Raw genomic sequence first — 18,919 nt, forward strand, 5'->3', positions numbered from 1 at the left:
GAGCTGGGCCGTGGCTTCTATTTTGTGGCAGATCCTCCCCCTCGTCTGGAAGCTGTTGAATTTTTCTCCAGATGTGGCGGCCCGATCTCTTTAATGATACACCAGAGTGCAGTGCAGGCGGAGAGTTAACAGAAGTAGAGGTTGAAAATAACATAAACGAGACTGCTCGAGAAGCAGGGCTGGAAAGTAAGCTTGTTGTTTAAGTTTTATGTTTGACTACTGTCGAAAAACAAGACTTATTTTCATTTAAGGAGATTTAATTTACATTTGGGAGAGAGAGGCAACATCTGCAGTATACATGCAATTTATTGCACAATCGGGAAGATGTCTCAGTTTTCCAGCTTAGCTCTGAATCTCCATTTTTTTCCCCTAAAAGGCAATCTCTGAGATTATCCAATCTTTGGACAGCATCACTGAAATGGAGAGAGTCAGTAGTAGGAGGTTTTCATACTACTGTAAATGTGATCAGGATGCCACACAGGCTCTTCTGTCATGATGAGATGTAGCTAACTGCAGCTGAGAGTGTATGGAAGAAGAGCTATTTTTATATTTCAGTATCATTTTACGTTTAAAAGTTTGCAGGTTAAGTAAGATTTGCCGACATGCTGCGTGTGTTCTCTAATAATCAGTGACCAAGACAGGAATTTCCTCAATGAGACATTTGAGACCTGCAGGCCGACTTGCTTTTTTTCTACTCTCACATTGCCAATTTCCTAAACGACAGGTGTCTTTGACTTGGTCAGCCTCCAGAGAGAACAGGTTGCACAGCTGTCTGGCACACACTTGCATGTGCACACACACACACACAAGTAAGAAAAGAGAGAGAGAAAATGAGGCATTTAATGAAAGATGGCAAACAAGTTTTTTTTCTTTGCTTTGGTGCACTCTGGGTTTTTGTTGGACAGCTTTGGCACTGAGGTGCTCCTGTCATGTCTTTTGTATGCGCAAGTGGACCAAACAAAAGCTTATTGAGGAATCTCTGGGAAGCCTGAGCTGTTGGAAAGGAATGCCCTCTCTCATGGTCCAGCACTTTAATCTTAATCATTCACTGGAGGAGGGGGGCTCCTGCATCAGGGTGACAGGAATTCACTCACTGTTGGCCCCAATAAAATCTATTAGGTGAAGAAGGGAAATAGGCTGGTCATGTTTCTGATACAGACAAATTGGACTAATTCTTCCTGTTAGCCTTTCAAAATGACTCCCTATTATTAAAGGGAACACGTGAATATTTACGTATATTTCCCTTTTTTGGGGATTGGTTGCTTAAATCCATGAGAATACACAGGCAGATGTTATTTTTTTTAGCAGTAGACACAATGGAGGATGTGTGTTTCCCCCTATAAGAAGGCGGAGTTTTCTCCCTGGGGTCCTGAGCCAAACTTGGTTATGTAAGGGATACACAGTTTCTCATCTTGATTTGGAGTTACTCGAAAGTTTACTGCCGTTTATTTTAACAACCTGTCTGTAGAAACATTTTAAAGAAAAGCTTCGTTTTTTGCCAAAGAACTGCCTTCCTATCGTAAAACTAATTGAAGACTGACCTTAACCACTGCCAAGGACCACGCTTTTGTTGGTTAATATTCAACTGCAAAAGCGCTTGCCGTGCCTCAGGAGCAATTTGGAAATGAGACTACACTAGCAGCCCAGACACACGGACATGGGCTCGGGTACAAGCCGAGGAAAAAGAGTCGCACCTGCTTGTGTCAGCGAGGTAAACGTGACCAAAACGGGGACCGATGTCGCTTCACCTCAAAAGGACAGCCGTCTGTTCAAGCCTCTTAAAATTCACTCAGTTTTGCGCAATGTGCGTAACCGCGCGCAACCTGACTGCCACAGCGAAGGGCAGGATTCGGACTTTTCTGGGAATGAGGAGGATATTGATGGAGAACTGGACACAGTTATGGCAGATTACACAGAAAGAGAGAGCGCTTCGGTAAAGAAGACCCCTCCGAAGAAGACGTTCATCAGATCCAAAACATACGGACTGTGTCATTTCAGCCAGGAGGACGCTGAAGACGACTTCAGCTCTGCTCCGAGGCTCCGAGCGTCAGGAAGAGACCAAGAGCCACGTGTCGCACACAGTGTGTCAAGAGATGTAAACAAGAAGGGCAACTCTGCCTTCGCACACGTTAAAAAGCACACATCTGGGTGTACCACCGAGCACAATGTAAGGACTTTTAAATTTCTACTTTTAAGTACTTTTGCCAGATTGTAATCCAGTTTATGAGAACAAAAGTATGCTTTTAAAGTAACAATAACCGCGAGTTATTATTGAATGAAACACATAATATCCATCCTTCCCTCTCTGCTTTATGTCAGTCCTCCTCACAGGGCTGTTTGACAACAGAGGCTTTGTCGGAAGACGTCCCCACATCAGAACAACAACCGTAAGTAGGCAACTTAAATAAATTATTCATTCCTGACCTCAGTGGAGGAAAAATGCGCAGAGCCAGATCAAATTCACCTTAAAGGAATCGAAATACCAAATCCATTATTCTCAGAGCGTATCAGATACGCCAGATGTTTGCAAGCAGGGGAGAAACAGACAAGTGTCTATTGTTGAAGAATGCCAAAAAGAAAAACATTCATATTTCCAACTTTATTCCAACTTTCTCACAGCGCCATTTTTGTTTTGTTAGTTTTGTTTTGTTTGGGCCTCTACACTCTGAGCGTTGGGTTAAACTGTTTAAATATGTGTCACATTTTCTGTTTGTAATCTTCACCTTCCTGATATGGGTCTCTACATTTCCCAGGACGTTTGATAGCTGCCATGGCTCTTCTCTCACCACGCCAGTCATCCTGTACGATGGATCAGAAGAGGAGCTGATGGATACCATTGAAAGAGAGTTTAGTTGACCCTCCGAGCTAAGAAAGCTCTTTTAGCAAGCTCTCATGACAGGAAACCGTTTGTATTCAAAGAAAGGGAACCAGGGTTTATTCTGACAAATTTCCTGCTTGCTGGAAAGGCTGCACAATCTATATTTATGCAGGGTTGCCAGGAAAAAAATAATGAACACAGTCTGTGTTGAACTTAAAACAGCATCACTCCCAGTCTGTGCATTTAGCCAAGTCTTATTTAACAAGATGCAGCAGTAATTGCAGAGTTAAAACACCAGCTTGAATATGTGCCAGGAAGTTCTCCTCACACTCACAAGGGTTGGGTTTCTGAAGCAGGTAGGGTGTTACTGTCCAGCTCGACTCCTACTGAGCACTCATTTGCTACCTATTACTAACATGGTTTAACATGTCTGTTTAATGAGACAACACAGACCCTTTCTGCCAGTTCTGTAAATGTCAGCAGGAGAGGTACATGCTTGTGATCTTTTAGCAGTAAAGATGGACTTGTTTCCACCAGCGGTTTTGTGTGAGCATGTTCAGGGCTTTAGTTTCTCATGTAGCAAACCCTGCCAAGGTATGAGCAGAGAATGTTTACCTAACATTTCCTTCCTGACCGCAGCTCCTGCACTTTCTCCACCCTGCGAGAATGTGGCTACAGAGAGACTTTTAGTTGGGCAAAGTCTGTTTCTGCTGACACAATTCAGCCATTGAAACACTTCAAAATAAAAGCCTGCTGCCACTTAGTGGCAGAATGCAGAAGTTGTGTGCATGAATACAAACGTGAAATTTTATCAAACTTTTTAGAGGAAATTTCCAATATGAAAATTTGGAAGCAGAGTTAAAAAAATTTTGTGTGTGTTTGAAATAAAAAAGCAGAAAATGTCGAGTTGTTGGTCATGTGACTACTCTGGGAGAAAACGTGTCTGTAGCTGCTCTGTTCTGCTGACTGAGTTATCTGCGTATTGTAATAATCTGCATCAGGCAAATCAAAGTGTCAATCTGTCATTTATTCAGCGCAGTCATCGCAGGGACTGTAGGCAGACTGTACAAAATAAAATATTAATTTGTAAAACAATAAAGGAGAAATATAGCACTTTAAACAGCATGGCATTCAAGGTCTTTTTAGCTAGTCATTTGCTTTTTCGAAGGCCTGTAGAAAGAGATCCTTCTCTGTAAGAGCTTCAGTAGCTTGCGAGGCAGGAGAGGAAGTTGATTTCGGAGCACCTCGTTGTTTCTCACATTCTTTGCAATGTAATCCTCACAAATCCTGTCAGGAGGAGGAAAAAAAAGCCTGTCAATTCTCATTTCTATTTTGGGAGACGAATGCATATTTAAAGTAACGTGCCCTACAAAGCAGCAGATACTTAGGACAGCAGATATTTTACTTGTCTCTAACAGAGCTGCTGCAGGACAAACTTGTTTGTAGCAATAAAGTGAGAATCACGGTAGGTCAGGCAAGGCTGATGGCGCCTGTGAAAACTCCGCCTCCTCCCACTTTACATCCTATTCATTTTGCATCGGACTTAATAAGTGCTGCAATGCTCTGTGTCGTACAAGGGATCTCGCTTTTACTTTTCTTGCCTTAGTTTTTTGACATCTTGCTGGTAAAGGTATCACAGAAAGTTTTTTTACCTAAACAGGGGATATGGTTGCGTCTGAAAAACAAGTGCATCATTGCAGTGACCCTGAAAAGAAATGCACAAGGTTTACATAGGTTCACATCCATAGACATATTTGTAGTCTTCATTTATTCACAAAACTATGTTCATTAGATCAGTTCCTTTAGCAAACATTCTCCGTAGGTTTTTTAATGCCTCATTGTCAGGTGTAGACTGCTCTGTAGAGAGAAAGAGACCTGATGCCTTACAAAGCAAGATTAAGGGCTTAGTTAACTTCATGGTTAACGCTGAGTTTTCAGTGTTAGAAAGGAAGTTCACTTCATGTTAGGGTACACTGCCACGGTAACTTGTACTTCAGACCTAAGGGGAGTACTACAAATCAGGATTAATGGGTTAATTTGCGAAGTCTCGAAATGGGCTGACTTTTTTAGTAATCTATGTTGAAAACACCCAGACAGGAACATGTTCGGTTTGAAATCATCATAAAGTTCCAATTTTTTCCCTATTCTATTAATTCAGTTTGCTTCAGTTTTATTTATATAAAGTACTTAGTGTACTAGAAACAATCCCACAACACTCTATGAGCAAGTATGTGGCGACAGTCGGAAAGAAAAATTCCCTTTTAAGAAGAAGAAATCTCAGACAGAAACCAGGCGTAGGGAGGGGTGACCCTTCCACCATGACCAGAAGAGGGAGAGGGGAAATTTAGAAGGGAGCCAATATAGGGCAGCTCATAAGGGAGAAATATGGTCTCTCTTTCAAGTCCCTGTCAGTACACTCTCTGCACCACTTTGGATCAATTGGCTTTTCAGGGAGCTTTTGGGGCAACCTGATAATAATGAATTAAAATACAGGAGCCTCAAAGTAATAAAGCATTAAATGAAATGTAAATTCTGGTGATTCTGAAATTTTACAAATATTTTATACTCGATTTTAATCAGTTGCTAACACTCGTTTACACATCTGGAATTGCAGCTACTAGAACACAGAGCAGAAACTGTTCAGGCTTTTTATAACCAGGAACACTTATTCAATCAATAAAACCTGCTTCACTTTGATCTGCAGACAAACTAACTAACCTCTGATATAGCTGTGTTGAACTTGCTACCTCATATAGCACTCTGACCTGCTCTGCAGGTTATGTTTCAGTTAAGAGATAAACAGTACAAAAATACCACCTGATCACAAATCAATTCTCTGGAAAACAGTGTCACCATTCCTGGAAGAGCCCATGTAAAGGCAGATCTATAGTTTAAAAAGACTGTTTAAAGTCTATGTTTTTTGTTATAAGCATTAATAAAAAACATAGATCGTCAAAAACAAGCTCTAATTTGCATTGGCTGCAGCCATTCAAACCCACTTACACAGTGCTGCTTCGGCTGCATTTGTGTCACCTTTAGCCGATATTATATGTTCAGATTTTTCATATTTTCCTAATATGAAGAAAAAGTTTGCCCTTTCTTTTTGAAATATGCCACTGTGCTACCAGCAGACTTGTCCATGTCTACGATTGTTGTCTTTCATGTCATAGCTTGGAAGCGCTGGGTTGACTTAGTTAATTACCACCTTTGTTTGTGTCAGTGGAAGTGAAGCCAGATAAGCAAATGATAACTGTGCACGTTGAACTTGCTTCGAAGTACAAGCCCCTGCAGTATAGAGTAAACCCTGTTTAAATTTTACATAACATACATGTAAACAAAAACATCGTTTTCATGTTGCACCTGTGTCATGATTTCCAAAGACGTGGAAAATTAAACTAACTTCACCTTTGTTTTTAGCTTCTACATGCGTCTCCCTCTGATACTTACAGTGTCGACAAGCAAGATGTAGTCACAACTTCCACCAAACACAATCACATCAGCATCTTTGCCTGGATTAGCTGTGTGCCACAACCTTAAACAGGAGAAGGTACCACTTAAAATCTGATCACAGTTTACAGCAACGCTTTATAACGTTTGTTCAGAGTAATAAATATTACATTCATAAGTTGTTACCTTGGCTTATTCTTAAAGGGATGCTCTAACTCTTTCCACTTCTTTGTTTCGACATCAAGCAACCACCCATCACCTAATCGAGCAAGGTTTGTTTTACTAAGAAGAAAACAACTAGAGGACATAAAAGGACCAAAGCAGCAAAGGAAATAAACTTGAATAAGAGGATGCATTTTCTTACTCATTGGTTTGCAGTCAACACTCAGACCTCCAAACAGGAACAAGGTGTTGTCTGATACTGCTGTGAGTGTGTGCCATGATCTCCCCACCGGAGTTGGGGACAACGGGATTCTGGAAAACCGATTTGGCATGATACACACAGTTAACTTAAAAACTCACTGTGAGCTCAGGTTCTGCATACACCACATGACAAGGTACAGTATAGCAATGACACATGGCTACATACATTTCTGACCATGTCCATGATTCAAGGTTTAAGCAATGGATGTCATTTGTCCTGGTTTCCTGCATTTAAAAAACAGCACAAGTAACTTTCTCTGATCAACACAACATGCATCCATAAACACTACATCGAAAACCAACTGGGACTCTTACCATAACTCTACCTCCACAAATGTATCCTCTGTAACCGAGCGCAGCACTGCCATGGGCTGCCCTTGGAGCAGGAGCTCGGCCCTGCAAGCAAAAACAGTGTATAGTACTGTGCAAAAGTCTCAGGCTACTCCAACATTTCTTTATTTTTTTGCTTCCAGGGACCCAGATGTTATTGGAATTGTTTTTAAAGTTCTTGATGAGTTCTCCAGACTTTCTGAAAGTCAAAGTTACCTTTTCTGTACAACATTGAGTGTCTAAGAGCATTTCAACCAATGGTGTTTTCAAAATAGATAGCATTATGAACACAGAAATGTACTACCTGATTTTGTTTCATTTACTTATTTTTTAGCCATTCAGTGATAGACTTTCTAATGTGATCATTGTCCCTGCTGCATAACCCAAGTATGCTTGAGCTTTGGTGCACAAAACTGATGATCTGACATTTTCTACTCAATCTGCTCTCCATTAATTTCGGTAAGTCATCCCAGTCCCCAGACCATCACACTACCACCACCATTTTTGACTGTTCTGTATTGAAATGCTGTGTTAGTTTTATGCCAGATGTAAAGGAATTCAAACCTTCCAAAAAGTTAAACTTTTGTCTCACAGAATATTTTACCAAACATCTTTGAGCTCATCAAGTTTCTCCTTGGAGGTCTCCCATGAATGCTGTTTTTGCCCAGTTTCTTTCTTATTGTTGAATCATGAACTCCTAACTGAGGCTAGTGAGGCTGGCCTCTCTCTCTAGATCTCTAGATGTTTTTGTGACTTCTGTTCTAACCTCCTGGATGAGTCATCAATGAGCTCCTAGAGTAACTTTGGTCAGCTGTCCACTTCTGGGAAGGTTTACCACTGTTCCAAGTTTTCTCCGTTTGTGTATAATGGCTCTCATCGTGGGTCACTGGATTCCCAAAGCCTTATAAATGGCTTTTCAACCCTTTCTAGACTGACATATGTCAATAATTTGACTTTTCAGTTGTTTCTGTAGCTTTTTGAGATCTTTTAGCCAACTTCACTTTGTTAGACAGACTATATTTCAGTGATTTCTTGAGCCAACAGGTCTAAAGGTCTTGGGGTTTGATAGTGAAATTGAACTCAGATTGCGGTTTATCACAGTTAACTCCTTTTTAAAAAGGGGAAAATTCTGTTTTTCAGGTAGGTTTGGATAGCCTTTTTCCCTTAATAAATGAAATCATAATTTAAAAACTGCCGTTTGCGTTTACATTGGTTATCTTTGTCTGAAATTCCAATTTGTTTGATGATCTGTAATGACGATCATGTAATATGAAAGTAAATCAAATATGCAAAAAAACCAGCAAAAGGGCAAACCCTTTTTCACACTGTACATGGTAGCATTTCTTACAGATTGCACTGGATAAGAACAACACGCATAGGTGATGATGAAATATTGCATCAGCTGTTTCTGTTCAGCTGTGTAAGCATGCCCTGCAGGAGCTGCAGTCAAAGATGTTCCACATTTCTTATACACTGTCTCATCAAAGTGTTGTATAAAGATTGCATGTGCTCAATTTTGGAACATTTTGAGAGCAACAGTCAAACATGCCTAGCCTTAGGTCTTAATAATTATCTTTTATTTATATTTCCACTTGTGAAGTTACTAATTAAAGTTTTATAGCATCAGGGGAAAAATCCCACACATGAAATTCCTGACTTCAGTCAATACCAGCATGAATTAATCTCAAACTGACTCACGTGGGTCCGCGGTTCACTCCAGCTGGACTGCATGGGGTCAAATATGTGAACTTCATTGTTCCATCCCCAAAAGACATCTCCCACCTGGCAATAACAAAAGAGCTAAGCAGGTGTAAAGAAGCTAACTTTTCTAACAAAAACCTTCAAAAAAATCTCACAGAGACAGCTAACAGACTTGTAGTGAGTAACAAAAAACCTACCCATGAAGTTTCATCCACAATAAAGCTTCCACTCCTCCGGTCGAGATCACTCAGTAGTTTGTGACCATAACCACCAAAGTAGGCGAGCCTGGAAAAATATCACACAAAAAAATAATTTCCAATTAACATAAAATTATACATCCAATCAAGAACAGACGTAACGCTGAATAGTTTTCAAAACTCAACACAGGTTGTGTTTTTGTTCGGATGATGACTTTAAGATAAAGAATGCTAAAAAGATGTTGAAAGCCTGACAAAACCTGGATTTAACGTCAAATCCAAAAACAGTAAAACCAAGATTACAAGATTAACTTGTTAACAAAAAATGTTGATTGTGTGGACATCCAAATCTGCTCGGAAATTGGTGCAGGAAACAAAGACACATGGATAGCCTCTTCACTTCATGTATCAAAGTAAGATCAAACACCCAGCATTCAATTTAAAAAATGAAAAAGACACGGAAACCTAATTTATCTATTTATCTGTCCATTTTCTTTCACTTTTCCAAACCAGCGTCATGCGGGGAAAATTCAGTATCTAATCCTCAAAATTTCTTTAGTACCAGTTTTTGACAAGTAATCTTAAAAATAGATTTTAGTTCACAACTACTGATTTCCTGTAGTGATTTATGTGGTAACAAAATGCTGAAAATTAAATTTGATTAAAATTTCACTGTGCTCACCGTCCATTGTAAACCCAGCAGGACAATTTGTCTCGGGGAGAGGGGGCTGAGCCAAACTCATGCATTATCCTCTTCCATGTATATTTCCCATCTTCCAGGTTGACGCCGTACATCTGTAGGATGAGAAACACTGATCAAATCTTCATTCCTTTATCTCTTTGCTGCATTTATTTATCAACATTTAACATTTTCTTTCAGCGTCTTTCCGGTCTTTCCACCTTAAGTTCATGCCCATAGATACTTCTGTTTCGCACAACATTATAAGGTTTATGTGGAGTTTTTGACCACTAGAGGCACTACAGAGTAATCTTTAAATGATCAATACTTCCAGCTACTGATCATGGACACAAAAAACATAAAATGTACATTATTTTTAAAACACTATCTCTGCAAATTTTACATAAGGAAAGAAAGCATCGGGAGTGCTTGCTAAACCTTAAGCATTCACACAATGTAAACATAACTATGTTTACAAAAAAAACACGTGTCATTAACAGTCACTTCCTCAGATATTAGTCAAACCTGATTGGTCTGTCCATTGTCATCACAACCTCCAAATATGTACATGTGTCCATTCATGTAGCAGCTGCAGGTCCCAGACATGGGGGGAGGGACGTCCCCATCCATGTGACACACCTTCCTTCAGAAAAATGGAAAAAGAAAAGAAAAATGCAGAAAAACTGCTTATATTCACTCACAACTCAGAAGTCAAACAGCCCCAGGAGAGTGCTTGTAAGTTCAAACATAGCTGAAATGTCATATGACTCCAACACAATTTCCACGAGTTGAAAAACAGAGTGAAAGTCAGGGCTTAACAGGCATTGGTATTTTTTGTTTTGCAAACAGAAGCAAGCAGGAATTTTTTCAGTCTTCTTACCAAATACCTGCGTCTAGTTCATACACCCAGATTTCATCATTAGGTAAGAAAACTTCTTCCTCAGCAACAGACTGGAAAGAACAAAATAATTAAATAAATTAAGCACTTTAGCATAACGTCTCATTTCATTTTTATATTTTCATCTGTCTCCAGAGAAGTGTCAGGTGTTTGAGTCAGAAATGAAAAACAAAACGAAATTAAATTAAACTAAAAAATATATTTTATATTAACAGATGTTTAATCACTACTGACTTATTAACATATAAGAAGCATTATAATACAGGTGCAGGCGGTGGAGTTAGGTCATGTGGTTTGGGAAATGAAAGCAAAAAAAAAAAAGCAAGAAGCTGTTACATATAATAATGCACAGCAGTCCTCATTTATTTATGAATGTATTTTTATTTTTAATTTTACTAGGTATAAATTGGCATATACAGTTAATGCCACCATTTAAATATCACATGTTTAATACAGTACTGGAGAAATTTCCCTTCTCTTCCTTGTCATTTGTGTCTTTTATGTTTCAGTGTTTTCTCACCATATAGCCTCCCCACACATACAGGAGATTGTCATGCAACACAGCAGTATGTCCGCTTCGTTCCCGGGCGACCAGCTCCGAGCAGTGCCTCTCAAAGGCGGAATCCATAACTGACTGCTATTTACACACAGAGACGTGAAGGCATGCACTTGAACCTAAAAATCACACAAAAAAGGAAAAAATGTCTAAATGTCTCACCTATGCTCAACTATATGTATTTACGAGAACAAAGGCAACAGCTAACTGTGAGTAGAAACTCGAACCATCCTACTGTCTTCGGTTTATGCTAAATATTATTTGGGTATGCGAAAAGAAAAAAATGGTAGTCTACTAATTCAACCGACAAAAGCTCGGAACAGGTTAATACATAACCACAGTACAAAAACACTGAAAAACTAACGTTTAAATAACCATACTTAGTGCATACTCACGGGACGCAACGCGCTGTTAGCTGTCGGATATTATTTCTTCATGTTTTTAAACCTACATATTTTGGACAAGAAAGCCTCGGTGCCAAATACTGTAAACACAGCTACAAAATAAAATACTACTTCCGGTGAACCTCTTCCAGCATAAAATTTCTATTTGTTTTTTTTTGTTTTTTTTTATCTCACAATAACTCGGAATTTTGAAGTTATTGAGTCAAAATTTCGAGATATTAAGCCAAGAATTTTACTCTTGGACAGCATTTTGTCTTGTTATTTATTTATTTATTTTTGTATAGATTTTTGTTTTGGTTTTGTTTGTTTCAAAAGAAGACCCAGAAAGGCACAGTTGTTCAGCTTGTACAACATGGACAGTTTCTCTGTCCATCCATTCATAAGCACTAATAACCAGTACTTATGACTAATTACACTATATAGTCAGTAATATATTCAAAAGGATTTTTTTTATAAACTTGAATTAAGGCCAAACAAACAAATATTTTCCAAAATCAATTTCGAAATCAAAAAATACCATGAGACAAATCTACAGTTTTGGAGCAGAATTGTTTGTGTCATCGATACAGTTAATTTGTGGCAATAAACAATTACTAACGTATGGTTCACTATGGTAGCTTACTGACAAATAATGAAACTACTATGTTTTATATAATTATCACAGTCTATAAATGGCAGTAAAATATAAGGTGACACGTGATAGAGTAATTGTATTCTGTTTTGTCAAATCACTATTAACATGCTAAGAAATATACAATATAAACAATGTAACACCTTTTGCGCTTCGTTTTGATAACTTCTGTTATTATTGCTATTATTTTTGTTATTCATAAATAATTTATCCTTAAAAAGCTAGGTGATGTTTTATGCATCTTTAGCCTGTATTAAAAAACACAATAATGGAAATTAGAATAGACTTAAAAGAGAAACTCACAGTCAAAAAAAACATAATTTTGTGAAAATGATTCGGCAGATTTGTTTTCAAGTTCGCTTTTTTTAATAAAATAGAGGCGGCCCCTAAGACGGAAGTGACGACACTTGCGGAAGTTTGCGGAAGTTGACATTTAGCGCCAAAGCTTGAGTCGGAGCAGAAATAATCATGGATGTTGCACGCAGAATAAAGACGAAAGTGTCTTCTGGCTTCAAGATGAGAGGACTTATACTGCGCCCGTATGTATTCTTGTGTAGATAAAAATGTTTTTTTTCTGCTTTGAAAACTTTCGAAAACACAACGACGTCTTTTGTTTCATCTTGAAGTTACGAACAGGCAGCTCGCTGTGCAAGCCTTCTGTATTTTGCCTTATTAAATACAGAAAAAATGTTTTTAAAAACGAACAAAGAAAGCTTTTTACACTTTTGTTAGACTTCATTTTTATTAGATGTGCACATATAATTCGATGTAGTTGGACCGTGTTTAGTCATGTAGTTGTTATCTTTGTTTATTTATTTGTTGATTGGCTTCTTCTTGTTCTGCGCTCCAGTGAGGCCAGCAGGTACCTTGTAGAGGTGCTGGAGTCCGTCAGTCATTCTGAACTTGATGATATTATTGAAAGGGTCTTGGATGCAGTGGAAAAACAGCCATGTGAGTGCAGTACAGCTTGTTGTGTGCTCCTATGTTTGTGCTCCCATGTGAGTTTTTTCAGACTGTGACTGTACTGATTTTTCGCGCAGTGTCCTCCAGCATGATCGAGATGTCCGTGGTGGAAAGTGCCGTGCAGGATTGCACTCAAACTTGTGACGAAACAATGTAAGTTTAAAAAAATAGCATTGTTCTAATATTTTTGGAAGGACTCGGGGTGTCCTTTGTACATCGACTGAAATGAAATATCCACTGGACTTATTACTCATGTAGAAGCTGACACAGTATGCTTAATTAATTGATCATAAAGCATTTTAATATAATGAATGCCGGTAAAAACTAAATGCTGGGACAGAAATCATTCAGTTGCAGGTTCTTTGTAGAGTAAGGTTGGGATTAACTTGTTTACTTATATGAGTCGTCCCTTCCAGAGATAATGTTTTCAACATAATTGGAGCCTTTGATGTGCCCAGATACATTTACAGTGTGGAGAGGAAGAAATTTGTACCGTGAGTAAAACAACTTTGGTTTTTTTTTTTTCTCTTTTGTTTTAAAGTTAATGTAAATTATTGTTTAAATATAAATGTTTCTGCCGTTTTGCAGACCGCAGTGTGTCTGGCAAAGATTGTAAAGCTTTTATTTTGACTTTTGACTTCCATCCAGCATCAGTATGACCAGTCATCCAGCCCCCAGTCTGTGTGGCCTGGCCAGAGAAAAAGCTGAACTCTTCAGGGAGCGCTATACAATCCTTCAGCAAGTCAGTAAAATCTGTCTCATGATTCCAGGCTGACCTGCTGTCTTTGCTGCCATTTTTAATATGTATAGTGTGCATGTCGTATTCATTTCTGCAGCGAACACATCGCCATGAACTCTTCACCCCGCCAGCGATAGGAGCTGCTGTTGAAGAGGGTCAAAACAAATTTCAGGTATCACATCTAAGCTACTGTAATGGACACTGTGTTAAACGTGTATTACCTCATGTCAGCTATTTAAAAAAACAAAACAAATTTAACTAACCATTTTTAGCATTATTTGTGTTTCCTAGCTGAAGACGGTTGAAGCATTGCTTGGTAGCACAGCTAAACTGGGAGAGGTGATTGTACTTGGTATGATCACACAACTGAAAGAGGTTAGTGATCCAGATAAATATAAGAGATTATGTTTTGTTTTGTTTTCCATTTCACTGAATGCGATGAAAATTGTGACTTTATGTTCAGTTTGAGGATTTTGTTGTTGTTGTTGTTGTTGTTTAATCTGGTTCATTTAACATTTGAAAACCATTCTTTTCAGGGTAAATTTTACCTGGAGGACCCAAGTGGAACAATACAGCTGGACTTGTCCAAAGCAATATCCTTTGATGTTAATAAAAGTCCTTCATATTATGCAAAATCACATGGAATATAAAAGATAAATTCCTTAGCTCCACTCTCACCAGTTTCATAATGGCCTCTACACAGAATCCTGCTTTGTACTGGCAGAAGGTAAGATAATTATTCTAGTAAAAATGGCAAAATGTGGATTTTATACACACATCCAAGCCTATTTGTGAATTTGCAACTCACGGTTTGTTTTCTAGGTTGGTACGAGGACTCTGTGTTCCACGTCAATGGTTTCGGGTTCCCACCAACAGAGCCTTCATCAGCCACAAGGTCAGAGGAAGAGTAGTTGTACTACAAAATATACATTTTGACATTACATTCTAGTATAAAGTATGAGTTTCTGTGTGTGTGAGATCATGTTCAGACTAAAAGTTAAGGAGCTTCCAGTGAAGTGAAGTCAGTTTAACTTGTCTTCCTTGTTAATTTGTGAAAATGCCACTGAATTAATATGAAGGCAAATACTCTTTAAGTTGGAGATCATCGTCATTATAAGCTACACAGACATGCCAAGATCACACTTCTCAACAGCAGACTATAAAGACTGAATACAGTCACAGTATGTTACAGGAGGGCTTAGTTCCCCAGCCTTATTGTAGTCAGAATGCAGGACTTAAAAATGTTTTTTTAGGAAACTTTTAAAGTGTATAATTTTAATTCAGTTACCATCAGGGGATTGTTAAGAAACAGCATCTTATGAGAACACGATGAGCAATTGTGGATTTGGGCTGTCCTGCTTGGGTCCACAGTATTATTTCATGTTTTACTTGAATTCCTTGATAACTACGGCTCTATTATATGAGGTCCCCAGAAAATGATTCTGATTCCTTGGTGTAATTGTTATATTATTTCCAGAGCATACTACGGAAACATTAACTTTTTTGGAGGTCCATCTGCCACTTCAGTGAAAACGTCCGCAAAGTTGAAGCAGCTGGAAGAGGAGAATGAAGACGCCATGTTTGTTATCGTCTCCGATGTCTGGCTGGACAGTGTGGAAGTGATGGAAAAGCTCAACATCATGTTCTCAGGTCTGATAGTGAACTTTACAAGTCAACAGTACACTTTTGCGTGACACCAGTAACATTTTTGATGTCATTTCTAAATTGCAGGATATGCTGCCATGCCCCCCACCTGCTTCATTTTCTGTGGAAACTTCTCTTCTGCCCCGTATGGGAAGACACAGCTCAAATCACTCAAAGGTAAAGTCTCATAACACACTGAACATCTTGAAATCTCTGCTTGTGAGTTTTGACAGATGCTCTAAAATTTTATTGACATAGTTTTTTGTGTAAACACTGTATGGATCAATTGACTGGCCGTGATATGGAGCTCACGCTGAACGTAAGCACAGCGATTTCCTGTCACGTATGTCCTGTGACAATTCCAGGAATGTTTATTTAAACAAGACAGCTGTGAAACGACGTGTCCTCTGCTGTCCGCTATTATTTTGGTGTCTGAATCCTGGTGTGTGTCCTCAAAAAATTCCTCCGTGGAATGAAAACATTAGTGCCCCTGACATACTGCATACTCTGACCATCTCATACTTCAGTGCACGTTATTTATGGAGCAAATATGGCTGCTGTGCAAGTCATTAACTGTTATAGGAAACAGAGAGTGAATAAAGAGCCACAAGCCAGTGTTATTTGTTTAAAACGATAAGAAGAATAACAAGCTGCTGGAAACACTCCTCAGAGATTCTGGTCCATATTGACATGATAATATCACACACTTGCTGTAGATTTGTTGGCTGGACATCTCCCATTCAACCACATCCCAAAGGTGCTCTATTGAATTGAGGCCTGGTGACTGTGGAGGTCATGTGAGTACAGTAAACTCACTTTCATAGTCATATCTTGTTGGAAGCAGTCATCAGAATATGGATACCCTGTGGACATGATCAGCATGATATTCAGGTAGGCTGTGGCATTTAAAGTTGATGCCACAGCAGAAATCGAGACTCGACAGACCAGGCAACATTTTTCAAATCTTCTGTTATACAATTTTAATCCATTGTAGCCTCAGTTCAGTTTTTAGGTGACAGGAGTAGCAATCAGAGAGATCTTCTGCTGCTGTAGCCCGTCTGCTTCAAGGTTTGACATGTAGTGCATTCAGAGATGCTCTTAAGGATACAGGGTTGTAACAAGTGGTTATTTGAGTTACTGTTGACTGCCCATCAGGAAACAAGCCAGTTTTGTCCAGAGTTGGTTGTGTGGGAAAATCCCAGTGGATCAGCAGTTTCTGACCAGCTTTTTTGGCACCAACAATCACATCTGCTTAAATCACCTTTCTTCCCTATTCTGTTGTATGGTTTAAGTCTTAAATGCTTCCACATGCATAAACGCATTCAGTTGCTACCATGTGATTGGCTGATTAGATGGATATTTTGAATAGCTATACATATATAATCGGTCAATGCTAAAATCTGTAGAACATCTGAACAATTTAATAAAGGGACAAAGACAAAGGTTTTCAGAGGTTTTACTCATTTTTTTTATTATTATTAATTTTGTTTATTGTTTTTTAGAGTCACTGAAAGCCCTTGCTGATGCTATATGCTCATACCCCAGCATTCATAGCAGGTAAGCTCTAATAGATTTTTCACTCTGTTCTGCTATTGTTTTGTTTTCTACTTACTCATGTTTCAGTGTGTTCATCTTAAACCCGCAGTAGTCGCTTTGTGTTTGTTCCCGGTCCTGAAGACCCTGGTCCAGGCACCATCCTGCCACGGTAAACCTTAATAGACGCTTAGATTTCAACTTTATTCTGTGAGATTTTGATTCGAGTGGTTTGAACAAATGTGGGTAAACTATGTTTCAGACCTCCCCTGGCAGACCACATCACAGAGGAGTTCAGACAGAGAGTGCCATTTTCTGTGTTCACAACTAATCCATGCAGGTGAAACAAACATGTGGCTCTTATTTGATGCACAAGTATCTGCTAGTGTGTTTAATTAAGCTTGGAGTACAGGTTTTAGATATGATTTTGAATAGTTTTAGTTAAAACCATGCAGACACATAATGTAATGATGCATATTTCTCTGACAGGATTCAGTACTGCAGCCAGGAGATTATCATTATCAGAGAGGACCTGGTCAACAAGATGTGTAGGAATTGTGTCCGATTGCCCAATAACAATCTTGACATTCCAAACCATGTGAGTTTCAACTTTTCTTAACAAACCTGTTCATACAGGAAGAATCATCACTTCAGCATTTATCATGTTGTCAGAGGTTTATAAGCCTTTGTTAATCATTTTTTGCTAATATTTTTAAAGCAAAAAGTAGCTTTTAGTAGTGATAGTAGTATTTTTCTTTTTCTTTCTCTTCTCAGTTTGTTAGGACAATCCTATCCCAGGGTCACTTGACTCCACTGCCTCTGTATGTCAGTCCTGTATTCTGGGCCTATGACTTTTCCCTACGAGTCTACCCGGTACCTGACGTCATCGTCTTCGCAGACAAATACGACCCCTTCAGCATCACTAACACAGACTGCCTCTGTGTCAACCCGGTATGAATGAATGACAGATTCTTTGTCAGAAAATCGTAGAGGATGCTTTCTTCTAATATAAGTAAGCAATATCTTTTTTTAACCTGTTTACTTTGTCAGGGTTCCTTCCCAAAAAGTGGATTCAGTTTCAAGGTGTACTATCCATCCAACAGGACAGTTGAGGACAGGTGGGGTTTTTCCTCTCTCTTTGTTTTTGGTGTATTTAACAGTGACAATGGTGGTTTTAATGGTGATTGTGCTCAAACTAAACAGTTTTCTTATTTCTTCTTCACAGCAAACTTCAAGGGCTGTGAAGAAAATCCCGGATTTGCAATTTGACTGTACATTACTTTTGTATGATATTAGATGTTGAAAATTGACTGGTAATCAAATAATTTTATGGTCTTTGAGTCTTTGTTCTATGAGGAATAATAAAGTTTTTATGCTTTGTACTGAACTTTCTGACCTTTTTGTGTCTATTAGGGCTGCCACAAACGATTATTTTGATAGTCGACTAGTCACCGATTATTTATGCGATTAGTCGACTAATCAGATCATCATCCACTGGACGTAAAACTACAGCTTATTGCACCAGCAGCATCTGCTCTTATATAACTATCATTAGCTTACAGCTTTAAGCTTTTAAGGTGCTAACTAAAAATAAAGACAAGATGATAGTTTATTCAATTTTAATGAAATTTGCAGATTGTTTCGGTAAAGTTTAATAAACTCCTTGCTATCTAAAATATAACAGGACACCGGAGTATATTCTCCAGCATCTCACACTTATGATAATCAGCTGTCTGCTTGACGTTTATTCAGCTGTGTAAAAACTATAACTTTAATCTCAGCCAAACCGATTTACTCAGGAACAAATAAAATACAAAAAAAAAAAGCCAAACAACAACATTTTTAATTTATCTAAGTGACTCATATATATTTAACCTGAGTCGCGAAAGACGGCGGTGGGTTTGAAAACAATTTGCCGGGAGTCCGGTGTTCTCACGGCGCTAGTGACCTAGCCCC

At 38.7% G+C, this 18,919-nt stretch overlaps 3 protein-coding genes across 4 annotated transcripts; 2 read left to right on the forward strand and 1 right to left on the reverse strand.

Moving 5' to 3' along the window:
- Positions 1–1,354: 1,354 nt before the first annotated feature.
- Positions 1,355–3,938, forward strand: LOC101487499 (uncharacterized). Its single transcript, XM_004540379.5, has 3 exons — positions 1,355–2,167; positions 2,320–2,387; positions 2,754–3,938. The coding sequence occupies exons 1-3, from the start codon at positions 1,658–1,660 to the stop codon at positions 2,854–2,856; spliced, it is 681 nt and encodes a 226-aa protein (XP_004540436.1). The 5' UTR covers positions 1,355–1,657; the 3' UTR covers positions 2,857–3,938.
- On the reverse strand, positions 3,825–11,568 carry LOC101487788 (kelch domain-containing protein 1). Of its 2 annotated transcripts, XM_012921080.4 has the most exons (14): positions 11,445–11,568; positions 11,014–11,168; positions 10,476–10,546; positions 10,121–10,238; positions 9,599–9,711; positions 8,917–9,004; positions 8,717–8,800; positions 7,004–7,084; positions 6,855–6,913; positions 6,630–6,739; positions 6,452–6,524; positions 6,266–6,350; positions 4,471–4,523; positions 3,825–4,105 (listed from the first exon to the last, which is right to left on the reverse strand). In XM_012921080.4, the coding sequence occupies exons 2-14, from the start codon at positions 11,119–11,121 to the stop codon at positions 3,961–3,963; spliced, it is 1,188 nt and encodes a 395-aa protein (XP_012776534.1). In that variant the 5' UTR covers positions 11,122–11,168; positions 11,445–11,568; the 3' UTR covers positions 3,825–3,960. The 2 variants fall into 2 exon arrangements, with proteins under 2 accessions (XP_012776534.1, XP_012776537.1); XM_012921083.4 differs by lacking the exon at positions 4,471–4,523 and having other exon boundaries at positions 3,963–4,105.
- On the forward strand, positions 11,146–18,350 carry pole2 (polymerase (DNA directed), epsilon 2). Its single transcript, XM_004540382.4, has 20 exons — positions 11,146–11,258; positions 12,462–12,623; positions 12,935–13,035; positions 13,125–13,200; positions 13,464–13,541; positions 13,696–13,789; positions 13,884–13,958; positions 14,078–14,161; positions 14,323–14,379; positions 14,465–14,513; positions 14,609–14,681; positions 15,264–15,436; positions 15,518–15,607; positions 16,933–16,987; positions 17,076–17,135; positions 17,226–17,303; positions 17,453–17,561; positions 17,738–17,914; positions 18,014–18,081; positions 18,189–18,350. The coding sequence occupies exons 2-20, from the start codon at positions 12,553–12,555 to the stop codon at positions 18,205–18,207; spliced, it is 1,587 nt and encodes a 528-aa protein (XP_004540439.1). The 5' UTR covers positions 11,146–11,258; positions 12,462–12,552; the 3' UTR covers positions 18,208–18,350.
- Positions 18,351–18,919: the final 569 nt, after the last annotated feature.

Source organism: Maylandia zebra, linkage group LG19 (genome assembly GCF_041146795.1).
Source record: "Maylandia zebra isolate NMK-2024a linkage group LG19, Mzebra_GT3a, whole genome shotgun sequence".
Classification (NCBI taxonomy): Eukaryota; Metazoa; Chordata; class Actinopteri; order Cichliformes; family Cichlidae; genus Maylandia; species Maylandia zebra.

Coding starts and splice junctions, on each gene's coding strand:
- LOC101487499 (XM_004540379.5), top strand. CDS start 1,658: ATGGGCTCGGGTACAAGCCGAGGAAAAAGAGTCGCACCTGCTTGTGTC. Junction 2,168..2,319: donor GGTGTACCACCGAGCACAAT/GTAAGGACTTTT, acceptor GCTTTATGTCAG/TCCTCCTCACAGGGCTGTTT. Junction 2,388..2,753: donor CCCACATCAGAACAACAACC/GTAAGTAGGCAA, acceptor TACATTTCCCAG/GACGTTTGATAGCTGCCATG.
- pole2 (XM_004540382.4), top strand. CDS start 12,553: ATGGATGTTGCACGCAGAATAAAGACGAAAGTGTCTTCTGGCTTCAAG. Junction 13,790..13,883: donor GCTATACAATCCTTCAGCAA/GTCAGTAAAATC, acceptor TCATTTCTGCAG/CGAACACATCGCCATGAACT. Junction 14,514..14,608: donor CTGCTTTGTACTGGCAGAAG/GTAAGATAATTA, acceptor TTTGTTTTCTAG/GTTGGTACGAGGACTCTGTG.
- LOC101487788 (XM_012921080.4), bottom strand. CDS start 11,121: ATGGATTCCGCCTTTGAGAGGCACTGCTCGGAGCTGGTCGCCCGGGAA. Junction 9,712..10,120: donor ACAATGGACAGACCAATCAG/GTTTGACTAATA, acceptor CTCATCCTACAG/ATGTACGGCGTCAACCTGGA. Junction 8,801..8,916: donor TTGTGGATGAAACTTCATGG/GTAGGTTTTTTG, acceptor TGTTATTGCCAG/GTGGGAGATGTCTTTTGGGG.